Source organism: Mirounga leonina, unplaced genomic scaffold (genome assembly GCF_011800145.1).
Source record: "Mirounga leonina isolate KUSES-001 unplaced genomic scaffold, KU_Mleo_1.0 Mir_127, whole genome shotgun sequence".
NCBI lineage: Eukaryota > Metazoa > Chordata > Mammalia > Carnivora > Phocidae > Mirounga > Mirounga leonina.
In genome coordinates, this window is record NW_023270316.1 from 9,031,598 (window position 1) to 9,050,094 (window position 18,497).

The following is an 18,497-nucleotide window of genomic DNA, read 5'->3' on the forward strand; positions in this document are numbered from 1 at the left end:
GGAGAAAGAAGTAAGAACTAAACCGTGGGACTAACATCTGTGCTGTATCTAGGCAGAGTTAGGGTACTTACTTTTGGCTTGGAAAGTTCAGTTAATACCTGGACTGGACTTGAGTAGTATTGAGTTATATATTAAAAACATAGTGTCTGTATTTCCTACAAAGGGCACAAAATGTGATGGGGCTGATATATAAGTTTGTAGTAAAGAGTCGTTTTCTATAGTAAGATATTAACTCTTTTTCCTGGCTTCTTTACTACTCTAATATTAGGCCCTTCAGACAACCTCAGGGTGGCCTGAGCAGCTTATAGATTTTTGAGGTCCCTCATTCTTCTTTCTCTGATGGAGTCAATGGATTTTAATTATTTGTTAATTTTTCTAAATAGTGCATAAAGAACAGAAGCCTAGATAACAATGTCCAAATTGTTTTATATTATGGAATGAAACTATGAAATCAAATTTTCTATATCAGTGTATAATAATTACTTTTTGACTAAATTTCTCAAGGCCTAAATTTTTAAAAATTGTATATGTTTAATCATTGGTTAACATTCAGAACTTTAAAACACTACTGATGTCAAAATATAAACATGTAAAAAACATCCAGAGCTGACAAATACAATCATAGTGTATAAACAAATATAAATCCATTGGGAAATATTAATACTGTAAATCAGAAGTAAAACTAATGGGAAAATGAAAAGGAAAACTTATTTTAGAGCAGACTATAATATAAAAGTACAATGAAGAAATAAATTTAAAAGGTTACTAGCCAGGTTATATAGTTATAATATTCAAGTTTGCAAATTAAAGTATAGGCATGATATAGATGACCAAAGATACTATAACAAATATAGAGATAATGTAGGTCATTTAAAATTGATTTTTTTCCCTGAGTGGCCTGTAAGAAACTTCCTGATTGATGAAAAAGCTTGTCTTTTGAGAACTGTGTACCTAGTCAGGGGTGGGGAACACATAACTCCCAGAGAGAGATCAGGGATCTGTGTAAGGCCGAAATGAACATTGGTGAAAAGGTTCCAGCTTTTCACAAATTTGCCATTGCAGGAAAAATGAGCATCCCCTTCGAGCTTGAGACTATGGTCAAAGAGCTGTCCTGGCATCTCTGGTAGGCGCCCCTGATTAATGGCACAACCACTACCTAGACCAGTAGTTCTCAGCTAGTGATTTTGCCCCCTGAGGGACATTTGACAGCCTCTGGAAACTTGGTTGGCACAGGGGGCGGCAGTGCTACTGGCATCTGATAGGTGGTAGAGGACAGGGATGCCGCCAACAGTCTGTAATGCACGGGACCGCCTGCCTGTTATAACAAGTATCTGATGCAAAATGTCAGTAGCGTCCAGGTTGAGAACCTTGTCCTAGACAAACCTTAGCCGTGGGACCATCTTGAAATCCTTTCTCCCTCACCATTAGCTTTTCTACCGCCTTCCAAATCCATTTGCTTCCTTTCGTTGCCAAGCCCTGGGTTTTCAGTCTCAAAGTCTGATTTTATCCCCTCTTCTGTTTACACTGCCATCACTCTGATGTAGGCCTTTATCAATTCTCATCTGCATAATTGCAGTAACCTAACTGATTTTCCTATTTTGTGGTCTCCTTGCTTCCACAAACCAATTCGACACCCTCAACTCAAAAACCGCTGACGGATCTCCAAAAGTGGCTAATATTAAGTCTTCAGGTCAAGGCTGTCCACAATAGGCTGGATCAACTTTTTAGCGCATCTCCCCATACTCTGAACGTGTACAGCACAGTACGCCGGTTAACCTGGACTGTACGAAGTTTTGGAACAAAGTCTGCCTCCTCTTCCTGAAACTTTCTTGTTGGTCTTTGTTACCAAATCCACCTCATCCTTTAAGACCCTTAAATTATTTTTCCCTCTTTACAGCTTTTTTTGAATTACCGCAACCAAGTATCCCTCCTTGGAACCCATATAGTATTTTCCTCTCTTTGTTGTGAGTCACACTCTGCCTTCTTAGTACATTATTGGCATATTTGTGCCATATCATATATTAAATCCTCCCATGTCAGGGAATGGTTTTTACTGATCTTTGTATCCATAGAGCACTTTTTAATTAGTTGTTCAGTTCATTATTCAGTATTTGTTGTATTGAACTAAGATATTTAGAGGGAGAATTTTTAACCATTATGAGCAATCTCTGGTTTTATATTGCTATTTTATACGCCTATTATTGGGACTTTTTCCTGATACATTAAAAAAAGCCTAGTTCACAATGTCCAAAAAGTGTAAAGAATGTAACATTCATAGACATAATAGATTTTTTAAAAACTTAGAATTTTGGGGGGCGCCTGGGTGGCTCAGTCGGTTAAACGTCTGCCTTCGGCTCAGGTCATGATCCCGGGGTCCTGGAATTGAGCCCCACGTCTGGCTCTCTGCTCAGTGGAAAGCCTGCTTCTCCCTCTGCCTGCCGCTCCCCCTGCTTCTCTCTCTCTCTCTCTCTCTCTCTCTCTCTCTTAAATAAATAAATAAATAAAATCTTTAAAAGAAAACTTAGAATGTTTTGGAGTGTTCTCTTATAGTGTCTGTATTACTGTTAGTGATGGGGTTTCTCTTGTGTTCATTATTTTTTTATTGTCTTCATAATTTTTAAAAAATAAATCCAGCTTAGCACTTACTTTTATGCAGCTTACTTGAGATTGACATGGGAAGAGGTTTCTTGTGTAAAGAACAGAGGTGTCTACACTGAGAACTAGGTGATTGTACCTTTTTAATAGGCAAGTACATAGGTAACAAACAGGCAAAGCCCTAACGGGGGATACTTTTTACCTCTACGTTCTTCCCCTTCAGCAGGAGTGGTACACAGAAGGTCCTTTTCAGTTCTTACAAAGCTGGTCTGTGGTACAAAATCAGGCATTCAGTGCCATAAAGCTCTGAAAGATCTAAGGAGCTATGAAGCGTTAAAACATTGAATACAGTAGTTAACATTAAATGTATTCGAGAATGCCTGCTACCAGGCAAGATAAATTGAGTATTTTGCCAGCTGCATTAAATTCTATAGAAAAACCCAGCAGAATAAAATCACCCTGATTGTGTATGTGGATGGGGCCTCAGAGAGGAGGGTATACTTTATCCTAGAAAAATCCGGAGGGGGACGCCTGGGTGGCTCAGTTGGTTGGGCGACTGCCTTCGGCTCAGGTCATGATCCTGGAGTCCCGGGATCGAGTCCCACATCGGGCTCCCGGCTCGGCGGGGAGTCTGCTTCTCTCTCTGACCCTCCCCCCTCATGCTCTCTCTATCTCATTCTCTCTTTCAAATAAATAAATAAAATCTTTAAAAAAAAAAAAAAGAAAAATCCGGAGGAATTGCTGAAGTTTCTTCAAGAACTAATGAATGCCTGCCCTGCATTCTGGAGGGCTATCCTTTGCAAAGACAAACCCCAAGATCATAGTTAAACCTAAGTAAAGATTGTAAATACCTGTAGGCTATAGTCTGGTAGACTGAAAGACTATAAACTCTGAGGCTTAGGATGTGTCACTGAGCTCATTATTTCCAATACCCCAGGAAGATAAGAGCTCAATAAATCTTTCTTTCACTCAGTTATACTTAGTATGACAGAAGAGACCTGAAGAGTTAACTCCATTGAAAAGAATATACTTCTTTCCTCAACCCACCTTGAATAAGTGAAGACAGAGAATTAATCTTTAAAGAGAAAATACTCTAAATCCAAGGTAGTGTTAACACTTTTCATTAATAATCTAGACTGTCTTGTGTTTGGACTGTAAACTTATACACCTACTCTCTAGACTTTGAGGGAAAGTGAGCAGTATTTAAAGCTGGCTCTACTCCATGCTGATTCTGACATCAGGAAGCCTCCCAGTAACTGTTCCTTGGAATCACCAGAGACAGGGCGAAAAGGAATTCACCAGGAGACCATTCCAAAATCTAACTTTGGTTTTCAGCATAACAGTAGATTGCTAAGGAACATTGCTAACAGACCCCTCTAGCTAAAAGAATAAAATAAGACATCCTATTAAAAAAAAAAAATCAGGCAGGCCCATAAGAGACAAGCTATCATGTCCTACCTAGTGACGATGAGACATACTAAAACATCATTTGGTATTTACCTGAAATTTAAACTGGGGCATTTAGTTTCATTTTTTGTTTTGTTTTTACTAAATCTGGCAAAACTACATATTTTCCTAATCACAAGCATAAAATACAGTATTCCTGGTGGGTTATGTCTAATTCAAATTTGTTCTGCATTTTTTGAATTACAGGGTAGTAATAATCCAAGGGATTGTTTATAGAATTATTTTCTTTTTGTGAAATTAATAAAGGATTATTTAAAAATTTTAAATTAAAAAAACTAAAGCAGCATACATGTCAAACCAATGAATTTTCATTATTGCTAAAGTAAGTTGACATGAGCTCAGTTGAATACCCACTATGACACGTACCTCCCTTTACTTAGGCCCAGAGCAGGCCCTGCTGCACTTGATCAAGACACTGAGCAGCGCTGGAAATTTTTTTCTGGCAGAGCATTGCATGTGGTTATGAGATGGGCATACCATCTTTTTGTGTTTTGGGGCATCCAAAATCGAAGACTTCAGAATGAGACATCAATCTATCTCACATATTACATAAAAATGTCAAAGCAATTTTATTTCTTTAAAAAAGCAGTGCAAAATAGACTGGAAGATAATACATTTTGGACATTGTGGGAACTTGTAGAGTCCTGGACTCAAAATGATTGGATGGCAATCTTTTTTATAATTTTCCTAGGGATTATTGTTGAGATCATACTCATAAAGATCTGTACATCCTTTACTAAGAAGCCTGCACTTCCAGAAAAGGGTAGTTCAAGTGCCCAGGAGGTAAGAACAAATGGTTGATTTCTTTCTCTCCTATTTTTTAAAATCATACATAAGAATAACATAAAACTGTAGAACTCTGATATTTGGATTACTCCTCTAACATTTGTTTATTAATCTCCCTTGAAATAGAAGGAAGACAGTTGCCTGAAAAGCATGCAATTTGGTAAATATTATATAAGTTCATATTTTAATATAAAACTTGTTCAACCTGAGCCTCTCCTATTGGTGCTCTGACCTTTTTTTTTAATTCCCACTTATCTCTAGATAACTGTCCAATTCCTTCATCTTCAGAAGAAAGGTAAGTGATATATTTTGAAATTAAATGAAACAGGTTGGTTTTGTGCTATTTAAAATTGCATTTATGTCTGAATTACAGAAAAGGATTTTCCATATGTATAGAGGACCATAGCTACTTGACATAATTCAATCTAACATTGATTTTATTTTATTTTTTCATTTTTAAAAAATTTAAATTAATTTAGCCAACATATAGTATATCATTAGTTTCAGATGTAGAGTTCAGTTAATCATCAGTTGCATCTAACATTGATTTTAATGGTTGCTCTGTTCCAAGCTGTGTTAATGTCTTTCATGTACTATAAAAATTATCTTTCCAAGTAGGTAGTATTATTGCTGTTTTACAAATGAGGAAAGTTTACTGAGGTTTAATAACTTGCTTTCCTATCCAACCTCTCTCTCCAGTACACATGAATAAGTTGTAACACCAGTTCTGATAACTCAGTTGAAAAAAATATCATTTAGCACCTACCTACTGTGAACCAAGCAAACTCTGAGCTAGGTATTGCAAGAGTGACATTCTGTTTATATAGTCAGAATCCATCAGCATCCCGAAGATATACCAGTGCTAGGGATTAAATATGACATCACTACTCTTGTTGCTATTAGTATTTTAATTGCTCATATCAAAATCTGTTCAAGAATCACTAGATATCTATTCTACAATGGACATTGTGTTTGATATTGGGATACAAACAATAAAACAGTCTGTTCTCTAGAAGCTTACATTCTTGTGGAGGAGATATATACATAAAGGATGATTGCCTTGCCATATGATAACACAGTGATAGAAGCATTAGGAAAACATTTAGGAGATACCTAAGTCAGCATAGGGTGTTGGGGATGGCTTCATGAATAACGTTGTGCTGGAGCTGAATTTTAAAGGAAGAGTGAAAATGAGTCAGAAAAAGACAGCAGGTTAGGAGGATAAGGAGGGCATTCCAGGACATGAGTAGAGGCAAGGAAATAAGAAACAGTAGGGTATATGCAATAAACTATGACTACTGTTAAGGAAGAGATATGGCTCCTATGGTGGGCAACATATTATAGTGAAAAAACACAAATTTGAATTTAAAAAAGTCTAGGTTTATGTCATAGTTCTGCCTCTTAATAACAGTATAGCCTTAGGCTTAAACTCACCGATACTCCATTTCCTTACTTTCAAAATAGCAGTTAGAAGAATTACCTCTTAGGAAATCATGAAGATTTTGCTAAAATGATATGTGTAACAAAGCAAAAATACTTTGCCCTGGCACCAGAATTATTTTTGAGGGCAGAACCATATTTGGGAGAGCATCTTAAATTATTTTGAAGTGAAACTGCTTGAATTATTGGTGGAAGCCCAGGCATCACACTGGTCAAAGTGCATCACATCAGAGACTGAGTGAATTCTGTCTTACGAGGTGGGAGAGAAGAGAAAGGTGGAGGGATGGGCAGAGAGGAGGGAGGAGCAGGGGAAAAGACCTGAGGCTCGGTACTGAATGGCATTAAAGGACATCAAAGGATGAGATCACCACTCATTATCTGAAATCAGGGAGAGTCTTGCTGGCCAGGTATGGTCTCAGTGAGCAAAGCAAACTGCTCCATCGGACATTGATCCAGTTTTGGGGAATGGCTTGTTTCAGGGTTGACGTCAGCCTTAGAAGTATGTTGGGAAAGCCTGCCACCATTATATGACTTTGAAAGCTTAGAGCTGTCACTGACTGGTTGGTTTCAGAAGCGTATTTCCTAAAGGGTGTTATCATAGATAAAAATGTTTAAAAACAGAATTGGTATTTATTTGGTACCATCACCTTAGGACTGTACTATGACTATATTCCATTGAGTGGTTTAACGGATTTACAACTACTTCTGGTATTTACTTGTTACCATGGCTTGTAGAACTGTCAGTCTTTTCCTAGGAGTGTGGGGATTTCTTTATTTTCCAAGGCCAGGGTGCCTGTGTGGCTCAGTGGTTAAGTGTCTGCCTTTGGCTCAGGTCATGATCTCGGGGTCCTGGGATCGAGCCCCACATTGGGCTCCCTGCTCGGCAGGGAGTCTGCTTCTCCCGCTCCCTCTGCCCCTACTCCTGCTTCTGTGCATGAGTGTGTGCACGCGTGCTCTCTCTGTCAAATAAATAAATAAAATCTTTAAAAAATAATAAAAATTAAATTTTCCAAGACCAGTCGAGATTGATGGGAGAGGCCAAAGGACATTGCAAAAATGGGGAGACACAAACAATGTTTAAGTGGGTGTTACTTGTATTGCTGTAACCAATTCCCCTCCATTTCTGCCTTCAGTGCTGAGCCACTTTGATGGGTGGTTAATATATGTGGATTTCCCCCCTTACTGAACTAAAAGAAAGGGTTGGGTTGTATGTCTGGGTCAGCTTGTTGTGGATGAGGGTTAGTAATCAGAAACCTACAGCAAAGAGTGGTCACTCAGCAAATATTTACCGAGGGCCTGCTATGTGCCAGGCATAGTTGTATGCCCTTGAGATATATTAGTGAATAAAAACAACAGTGATTCCTGCCTTACATTTTAGTAGGAGGGAAGTCTGATAATAAAAAACAATAGGATAAATAAAGAAATAATATAATATGACAGAACATGATAGGATTTATGGTAAAACAAAAGATAGAATAGGGTAAGAAGGAATGAGGTGCTGAAAGTAGGGGAGGAGAGGTAGGTTGCAATATATACAGTGGGATTTGCCTAAAGCCTTGAAGGGATAGGGGAGTTAAGCAAACAGATAAGGTAGAAGAGTATTCCAGACAGCGGGAGCAGCTAGAGCAAAGACCCGAAGGGGCAGTGTGCCTAGTGTTTTAGGAACAGTAAGAAGGCCAGTGTGGCTGGTGCAGGGAGTGGGGGGGTGACATAGAGGATGGGGTCCGAGAAGTAACTGGTGACCAGATCATGGTTGGGCCTCTTAGGCTATGTTAAGGACAATAATAGCTTTTACTCTAAGTAACAATGGAGAATCATTGTAGAGTTTTGCACAGGGAAGTGATATGTTCTGTCTTATATTTTTAAAGTATTATTCTGCTTGTTGTGTTGAGAGTAGACTATATTTGGTCAAGGGTCTAAGCAGATGGCAGGCTATTGCAAGTAACCCAGAGTGAGAGATAAAGGTGAATGACACCAGGGTGGTATCAGTGGAGGTGGTTGGTTTCAGGATATACTTAGAAAAGTAGAGCCAACAAGGTGTGGATGTGAGAGAGAGGAGGCAAAGGTGACTCCCAGGAGTTTTGGCCTGAGCAAGTAGGAAGTGCAGCTGTCGTCAACCTAGATGAAGAAAACTGTGGGTGGAACGGGCTTTGATGGGGAGATCAGGAATTTTGTTTCCTACTTGTTGAATTGGGATATTGATTTGATATCTAATAGAGGTAGTAAATAAGTAGTTTGGGAAAGATGTCTGGTAGAGGTAATAAGTTTGGGGGTTGTTGGCTTATGGACAATATTAAAAGCTACAAGAGAGGATGGGATTTCAAAGGGACTGTGAGAAGAGAAAAGGAACAAGGACTGAGCCCTGAGACACTTCAAAGAGGTCCGAAAGAAGAGGAGGAACCATCAAAGGAGACTGGGAAGGAGCTATCAGGAAGTGAGGAGGAAAACCAGGAGAATTATGATGGCCTGGAAGCTTGTCAAATGGAGAGTATGTGGAGCTGGTATACAAGATAGATATCAGACCCGTATCCCTTATAAATAGAAAAGCAAAATCCTTAACAAGATACTAGCACACCAAATCTAGCAGAATATTAAAAGGATTATACACCATGATCCAGTGGGATTGTTCCTAGGAATGCACAGCTGGTTCAACATATGAAAATTATCTAGCATTGTTTTATTATGTTTAAAAACACAGTATTGCATTGCTGAAATATCTGTCTTGCATTTCGGCTTTCCTCTTTTTCCTGAAATGTGTAAAAATTAATTCTTTTTATGTATTATATTTTCACTATTTGTTCTACTTTTTTAAGTGAATAATTATATTCTTGTCCTGATGAAATTTTATCCTAATTATGTTTGGACACTGCTATAATTTATTGGGGTCACTTGATTCCCCAGAATGCTTGTATGTCCTGCCTATATCAGTTAGGATATTTTAATTCTCAAGTAACAGAAAACCATAATGCAAACTGCCATACTAAGAAAATTTATGGTATTATATAATAGGAAATCCTGAGTTAGACTAGGCTGCAGAATTGGTTGATACAGTGGCTCAACAACTTCATTAAGGCCTGTATCTCTCCCTCTGCCTTTCTCAATGTTAGTTTTATCTTGAGGTGGGTAGAAAGGTGACCACTAGAGTTTCAAAATCAGAACAGCAATGTCCAGAGGAACTAAGAGATCATTTCTTAGGAATGGGGCAACTTTTTCCACAAGTCCTTAAAAATCTTTGTCTTATGCTAGGATTAGTTCATGCCCGCTCCTAACCTAGTCACTTGGAAATGAGATGATTGTTAGACTTAGCCTGATCGCTTGATGTAGAATAGATGGTGGAGAGTCCACTTCCATGATCATTATTCCAATCCAAAGTTGTGCTGAGAAGCACTACCCTAAAATGTAGGCTTTTCTCTCAATCAGAAATAAACAGCTGTTAAAATAAATTTGGATTTATTTATAGAAAACAATTGCTTATGGTATTGGACATTCTTCTGTTGTATCTAAATTTTCATAAGAGTATTTTTATCCTTGTCAAAACTTTGATACAGAGAACAGAAACAAACATATTCTTTGTAAAAGGATATGATCTTTTTTTAAAGATTTTATTTATTTATTTGAGAGAGATTTTAAGATCGAGTGCACAAGCAGGGGGAGGGGTGAAGGACAGGGAGAAGCAGACTCCCCACTGAGCAGGGAGCCCATGGGGCTCGATCCCAGGACACTGAGAACATGACCTGAGTCAAAGGCAGATGCTTAACCGACTGAGCCACCCAGGTGTTCCTATAAAAGGATGTAATCTTAACCTACAACTTTGACTCATTGCTGTCAAAATAGACTTTGGATGGGTTTTTGAGGTAAAAAAAAAAAAATCCCTCGTTCTCTGAGAAATGAAAATAATTTACTTCACTTTGTCAGTGGATTGATTTATGAAATGAATGAAACTAGGTTATGAATTTTTTGTAATGTGGATAATGACTTTTCAATTTATCTTTCTGTTGAGCTATGTTTTCATATACTATATTGGGTTTCCATAAATCTAGAGAGTTCTTGTATGCAATCTGTCCTAAGTGACAACTCATTTACATACTGTATTCTTATATTCAGAGTTGATGACTTTTCAGAAAGAACAATTACTTCATCACTTACATCTGAAGAAAATGAAAGTGACTTTGAAGATAGAGTTTCAACAGCAGATGAAGTAATATGGTCAAGTACCAGTGAAAGTAAATATCAAGTAAGTCACTTCAGTGAAAGTCATATGATATCTTCAAATGGGACTAGCTCATCTTTGTCACTGTTTCGTTCAGAAGTAAAGGAATTTTCTCCAAGCCGTGGAGGGTATCCAGAAAATGAACATGAAACAGTACAATTTTCATCCAAGAAATTATTTTCAATAATGAAAACCAACAAAAATAAAAATTTAGTATTTTCTTCTGACTTTAACTTTTCGAGAAGTTCTAGAATTACTACAGAAAGTGAAGATCTCAGTGTGGCACCATGCCCTCCTGCCCACTTATTTCTTTCTAGAGACCAAGTCAGACTTCTGGAAGAAAATGTGAGAAATCAAATTGCTTTAAAATCCAAAACTACATTAGAGAGTAAAACTACTTATCTGTACTCAAGACTTCAAGAGTCCTTGATCCAGAATCAACATTCTGTTAGAATGGGTATTTCTACCCAACCACAAGATTCTTTTCCAGGACAGAATGCTCCTCAGAATCAACATTTTTATGAAGCCAGATATACTAGTCAAGCCCAACAATTTGTTAACAACCAAGAATCAGTCAATAGCCAGCCTGATATCATGGCCAGATACTTTGCTCTACCTCAAGATTTGGTGAGGAAGCCATTTTCCAGCAGCATGCAAGACTCCTTCCAGACCCAAGATATGGACAGAAGCCAACATTTGGTCAATGTCTCATATTCTGTTGAGACTCAAGATTCAGTCAAGGGCCTAGAGTCTGATAAACACTTCGAACAGGCCCAGTATTCTGTTTGGCTTAAAGATTCAAACAAGATTAAATATTTAATTCGGGGGCAAAATGCTATTTTTAAGAATGCCAGATTTCTCGTTTTAATGCTAAGTCCAAATTCATTTGCAGAAGGGGTGCTACAAATAAAGACTGTAAAGCCAGGGGGCCAGAAACAAATTGCTTCATCAGAATTAAGTCAGTATTCTGTATATGGCTCAGGGCCTCTGTCACCTATCCTTAAAAGGCAGAAAAACAGGAGAAAAAAATTACCCAGTAAAAGTAAACTTAGTCTCAAAGTTCCATCTCAAATGTCAAAGAAAACACCAACTCTACGGGTATTTCAAATGACAGTATGTCACACTTCAAAACCTAGCAAGTTTGGATACAAGTATAATGCTAAGAAGGAAGAATTACATCAAAGATGTATATCAGAGATGGCTTTGCATCTTACTTATGTTTCCAAGCTTATTCCTCCTTATGTTAAGAAGTATGCCAGAAAAAAACTAGTGAAAGTCATGCCAGGTGTAACAGGATGTAGACATTCTCTGTCACCAGATGCAGAGAATGTCAGTTATGTGGGGTCTATTGAGAAAAGAGGAACCTCAGGCAGTACTAAAAATAAAAAGCAGCATGGCAGAGAAAATAAAGGACAAATAACCATTTCACCAAAAATCCCACCTCAGCTAGAACAGTCTTTCATGATCAATACTTTTCAACTAAAATCACCTTGTTCTTCCTTAATAGAAATGACCTGGAAGAATAAAGTGTCTCTTAAAGACCCAATTACACAAGCAAAGGAAATTGGTATTGCAGAGTTTTGTGCCCCAAATAGTAAAAAAACATCTGACCTGCATATTCCAAAGCAGGAGTCACCTTTAAAGGAAGCTTTATCAGAACCTTGGCAAAAATTTGTCTCCTCTCCCGAAGTGGAATCAAACAGGAGACTGAAAACACAGGAAGACTTAAAAAGTACAGAGAATTCCCATCTTCCACTTTCAAGTGGAGAAAAGTTACCAACTAGTTCACCAGAAATGCAAAAGTGCTTTCCAGATGGAAACACACAAAAGCAAAAAGATTTTCTAGAAATTGTTCTGGAGACCTCAGAGGTTAATCTGCTTATATCACTAGGAATCAAAGAGCATGAAGGCAGTGAACAATTAGCAAGTGTAAAAACTCAAGACCGTACCGAAGATGTAATTATGAAGGAAAAGAAACCACTACTAACACTTCATGTTACAGAATGTGATAACCTAAGTGAAAGTGAGGGACTGGAATGCAACACTAGAAGCAACATAAAAAATATGCAAGGTAAAAGAATATTTGCTACATTTCACAATGCCACCAACACTACCATTTCTGAACCACCTGATAGGGAAATGCATAGCGGATTAAAAGGCAAGACAGATACATCAACAACAGGGGTTAGTCATTCAGTGGTAAAGCTGGAGAAATTACCAGATGAAAAGAAAACATGGGATGTAAAATACATTGAGAAGAGATGTATATTTAAAAAGTCACAAGAACATGACAGAGGGGAAGAAGAACAAACTTTTCAAGAAGCAGTTCCAGAGCTAACACAAGATTTCAGCCTCAGCCTGCAACTAAAGCAGAAGCCTAAATATGTCAGATTTGAAATAAAACAGAGCAGTTCAGGAAGCAGAAAAACTCAAAGTAAAGAGCAAGAGGTACAACCACAAACTCTTCCTACAGAAACAATTTTAGGGACTAGTCCATGCCCCCCGATGGATCCATTTCAAAGCAGAGACAGACCTACAGGCAGAGGAGCTGCAGATCCAGAGAATCCTCTTCCAGTGCTAGAGAACCCACGAGTTGGCGAAGTTTTAATTGAAACAACAGAATGTGGTGTCCCATTTGGTGGAAACCCCAGAAAGATACCGGATGATCATATTACAGAAGAAAAGGCAGACCTCCAACAAGTTTTACCTGCAACTGCCCTGGGGTCTTTCATTATCTATATGCTTCCTTTATCACATTTTAAAAGGCAGCAAATTAGAAAAAGATTATCAGGAGCAAAAAGGGTACTCAGTCCCAAATCTATAATTATGAAAGTAAAGAAGCCAATAAATTTACTGATGCCTCATATCAGAAGGCATGGTACTGCAAGTCTTAGGAAAAGATTGAGAGGCAATTTTAAAATCCTAATTAAAGAGATGCTGCAAGATAAAATTGTGGCAGATGTGCTTGTGAATGTTACTTATCCTCACATGTCTATTTTGCCTCGGATTAGAACACATGGCAGATTAAATGCAGAGAATCACGGTCAGACCAAGCTAAAACAAGAGAAATCAGAAGATGAAAGGGAAGAAAAGTATTCAGATTCTATTAATAAAGGCAGTGACTCTGGCAACACATTAGAAGAAGTTAAATTGCAAGATGAAGTGAGAGGAGACAAAGAAGCTCGACCAGAAGCAGTCCTTCATGACAGCTGGAACCTCCAATTGGATGCCAATCCAGAGAAGGAGCTCAAAGCAGAGGAAGACATACCTCAACCAATTACATCCATGGAAACCCTTACGGAGTCTATTTACTCTTCCATAATGGATCTATTTCATGTTGAGACTATGAAGAAAAGCCTAACAACACAAGCAGACTTAAAATGCACTGCAGATTCTGAGACACCTCTCCCAACATCAGAGACACCTCTCCCAACATCAGAAAAATCATTGGCTGGAGACCCTCCAAACCAAACAAGAGAAAGTGATGTTCTAGATTATGGAAGTGATGCAAGGGAAATGGGTTACTTTTCTGCAGAAACAAGTTCTGCAGAATTACCAAAAGATTTACCAGCAACTTTTCCAGAGACTTTTAATTGCCACATGCCTATTTTAACTCATTCTAAAATGAATAAAAACAAAGTAAGATTCTCATCCACAGAAGGTTCAGTGAAGCCCAGATCTGTACATACGAAGACAATGAAGCCGTCAGTTTCACAAGTATTTAATAGCACAGGTCAGAGAAAGAAATTGGATTCCAAATATAAGGCCAAGTTGGAGAAGATCAACCAAGCTAATGGATTGGTATATGAATTTATAAATACCCTTTACTCTCCCATGCAGAGCTTCTGTCATGCTCAGTTAAAGCAAGGGGAATTAGGGGAAGTGAGACCACGGTATATTGATTTCTTTGACAAGAGCAGAGCATTCCATGACCGAGAGGAAAAAGTGGAAGATGGAGAGGAAGTGGAGCAAAAAACTTTGCTAGAAGCAGCTTCACAGCATACCCAGTATCTCTGGCCCGATGCCTGTCAAGGGAAGAAGATCCACCTTGACGAACCAGACTCAGCACTGGACTGTTTAACACAGGAGCTGTCTGTTAATGAGCAAGATGCGCAGCACCAAGCATGGTTTGTACAAACTGCTTTGCAGACTGGCCACCAGAAGGGTCCTCGAGAAGCTGAGGAACTCAAGAAAACCAGCGAAACAGAAAATGACATAACAGCCCCTATGGGTCCAAAGATTCCATCTCCCAAAGCACAGAACTCATCATCTGATACACATTTGAACACCATGACAGAGTGTGGCTTACCATATGGTGGAAACTCTGGGAGGGTACTAGATTCTTATTTTGTGGAAAACAATTCAGAGTTACCAAAAGATTTGCAAGTGACATGCCTGAATTCTTTTGATTCTGTTGAGCCCTTTGTTTCTAAATCTGAAAGAAAGAAAAATACATTAGATTTAGGGAGGAAGCATATAACTGCAAGTCACAGATACAGAACTATTAGAGGGGAAAAGCCATCAGCTTCACATATGCTTAATGGTACACAGAGCAAGGGACTGCGATGCAATTTTAAAACAAAGATGAAAAATCCACAGCAAAATAAAAACAGGGTAGATGCATTTCTCAATGTCATTCAGTCCAACTTGCCTATTTTGCCCAACACCAAAATGAGTAGCGGGTTAAATGTAGAGACAGATATGCAGAGGATAGCAAGGCTTGGTCATATGCAGCCAGTGCAAGAGAAATTGCTAAATGGAAGAAAAGTATGTTGCCCAGATTATATTGTGAGTACTTTAACTAACAGTGTGAGAGATGAGAAAGAGGAGGAAGGGAAACATGAAACTTTACCACCTCCAGAGAATAGCCGAGTCTTTATATTCAATGCATATCAGAAGGAGAATTGTGACCTTGTCAAGTCAGATGAGGAACTGAAACAACCACGAAGTATAAATATTCAGGTACAACCACGAATACATGGTACACAAGCTATTTTAGGTTCTGCTTCATGCCCCATGGTGGATCAGTTTCAACTTGGAAAGCTAGAGAGTTATGCTAGGTTTTCACCTCCAAAGTCAGGGGAAGCAAGGATGGATGAAATCATTTTTTCTACAAGAGAGTATGGTGTCCCATCTGATGCAAATCATCAAAAAGAACAGGCTGGTGGTATTGAAAAGAAAGACACAGTGACTTTTGATTTCTGCATACCTGCTTTATCTACATTCAAAAGGAAGAAACATTTAAAAAAATATTCAGACACGAAAACTTTAGTGAATCTCAAATGTGGAATTTTAAAAGCAAAGAAACCATCGGTTTCATACATATTGAGTATTAAAGGTGATGCTAGCCCAAACCATAGAAAAGAATTGGAATATAACTCTACAACCAAACTGGAAAAGATGGATCAAGGTGAAAAAATGGCAGCTAAAATGTATTCTTTCATGAGCATTACACCTGATATTAATAGGTATAGCAATACAGAAAGAGAAAAAGGTATGTTAGGAGAAAAAAGTCTCAGTTCTAAACAAGTAAAGCAAGCATTATTACCACACCAAGAGAATATTACTTCAGATGACACTGAAGAGAACAGTCTTCAAGATGCAGAGGAGAAAAGAAGTGAACAGGAGACATTAAAAGTAATTCCACAGCACGGCCAACACTTCAAATTCTGTTCAGGCCAAAGGGAAGAGCTTGACCTTCATCAATCAGAAAACCAAGGAAGAGGGAACATTCTCTTTGTTACTGAACAAGGCATCTCACAACAAATGCAGCGTACAGATTCAATGCAGGGAGAGAAGCCAAAGAAAAGCTACCAGACACAAAATGGTGCAATATGTACAGCAAGTTCAAAGCTTCCTCTTCTAAAGTCAAAGAAATCACTAATTGGTCAAGTTTTAATGGATACAATGAAAGGTGGTGTCCTAAGTGTTGGGAGCCATATGGGGGAATTGTACAGTCATGATAAAGAGGAAAATGCAGAGTTTAAAAAAGATCTACAAGCAACTGTCCTGGAGTCTTCAGATGTCTCCACACCTGATCTATCTGAATCTAAAAGGCAGAGAAAGACATTTACAAGTAGAGCCTTAAAAAATAAAATGAGTCCCAAATGTGTAATTATGAAGGCAAGGAAGACACCAACTTCACCAACATTTAAAGGGAACGGTTATTTAAAAAACCTACACCCAAAGACCCTGAAATCACAGATTATTGACTTGTTAATTCATATAAAATGCTCTGGGGTATTGGAAGATCTTATTGCAGAGAGAAAGGAAGGATTAGCACAAGAATTACCAGCAACAATTCTGGAGTCCTTGGATTTATCCACACTTGCTTTACCTGCGTTGAAAAGAAAGAGAAACAATTTAAAGTATATAGAGAAGAGAAATAAAATGAGTCTCGAATGGGTAACTTCGAAGACAAAGAAGGCAGCGATTTCCCAGACACTTACTATCACAAAACATGGCACACCAAGCCAGAGACAATCCAACTTCAAAATCATGATGAAACAAGGGAAACCCACGGCGGACATGACCCTAAATGCCATCTCCTCTCCTGTTCCTGCTTTACTTGACATGAAAACGTGTAACAGAATAAAAGCAGAGCCAGATGTGTCATGGAAAATGAGATTCAGTCACGAACTGCAACAGCAAGAGCAATCACCAGATGGAGAGAGAGCCTGCTGTGCTGAGTCCAGTGACAGGAGGGGCCCTGCCTCCAAAGACATGAAGGAAGTCAAAGACCGACGTGAAGAAGGAGCCCCGCGGAATTCTCGACGCTCCAGTTGCATCGCTGGTAAAATGAAGGAGCCTCACTCTGTGAAGTCAGAACTAGAACTGAAGAATTCAGCAAAGAAACAAAGCCCAGAACCACTTAACACAGCCGCGGAGGAGCAGCAACAAACACTTTTCACACGAAGTGAATTACACTGTGTTTCTTGCTCTATTTTGAATTCACTTGCCCTTGAGAAGCAACCAAAAAGAACAAAAACACAGAAGGCCTTAAAATATGCAAAGAGTCCAAAGATTTTATCTCCAGTGCTAGAGAAATCAATTCCTGAATCTTTATTTGTTACAACACAGAGTGACATCCCGTCTGAAAGCGGCCCTAGGAAGGAACTTGCTAGATCTACTCCAGAGGGAAAGACAAGGTTGCAAAAGGATTTACAAGTGAGAAGCCTAAAGTGCTTTGATTTCTCCACGCCAGCTTTATCTGAATTTGAAGGTTGGGGAAATTCAGCACAAATCCCCAAGTCTAGAAATGGGAAAGCACAGATGGCATCAATTTTAAAGACAATCAACATCACTAAGTCTGATGCTCTTAGCCATGGAAAGGAGCAGGACTTCATCTTGGAAAACATGGCCAAAGAAATATCTCAAAGTATATCAGATATATTTGTGAATACCTTCCCTTCACCTACACCCGTTTCACCTGCCATCAAAACGCATAAAAAAGTAAAAGCAAAGAGAGACCCATTAAGAAATAAAAGCAATATTATACAGCCAGAACAACATGAGGGGGAAAGACTGTGTCCCTATTCTTCTAATAAATGGAGCAACTCAAGCAGCACATTAGAATCAAGATTGCAAAATGAAAAAGAAAGAGAGGGCAACAGAGTTTTATTTGAAGCAGGTCTCCAATTCCTGTATAATATAGGAAGGAGAAAAGATCAAAATATGCTTATTACAGAGCAGGATGTGCAGCAACAAACACTGGTTTCAGAAAATAAATTGGGATCTACTTGTTCTCCTCTGATTCCATTTCAAACTGAAGAGCTGAGCAAGAATATCCCATCACAAAAAGACATGCCACATGGAATAGGTCAAAAGATTCCATGTCCAAAATCAGGGAAAGCAGCGTTTGACTACTTTTCAGCTGATGAAACAGAGTGTAGTACTATATCTGATGGGAGCCCTGCAAGGAAGCTAGATGTTCACATTGCAGTTTCCCTACAACCTGAAGAAGAAGAGGAAGACATAAAAACTCAAAAAGTAATGAAAC

The 18,497-nt window shown here is 38.5% G+C and overlaps 1 protein-coding gene across 1 annotated transcript in view; it reads left to right on the forward strand.

The window, feature by feature from the left end:
- Nucleotides 1–4,111: 4,111 nt before the first annotated feature.
- The window catches only part of CCDC168 (coiled-coil domain containing 168), a 28,277-nt gene continuing 13,891 nt past the window's right edge, over nt 4,112–18,497 (forward strand). Inside the window, exons 1-5 of the mRNA XM_035003784.1 lie at nt 4,112–4,858; nt 5,110–5,143; nt 8,589–8,776; nt 10,329–14,763; nt 15,346–16,522. Coding sequence (XP_034859675.1) covers nt 4,525–4,858; nt 5,110–5,143; nt 8,589–8,776; nt 10,329–14,763; nt 15,346–16,522 — 6,168 coding nt within the window. The 5' untranslated portion in view covers nt 4,112–4,524. The remainder of the gene's footprint in view (nt 4,859–5,109; nt 5,144–8,588; nt 8,777–10,328; nt 14,764–15,345; nt 16,523–18,497) is intronic.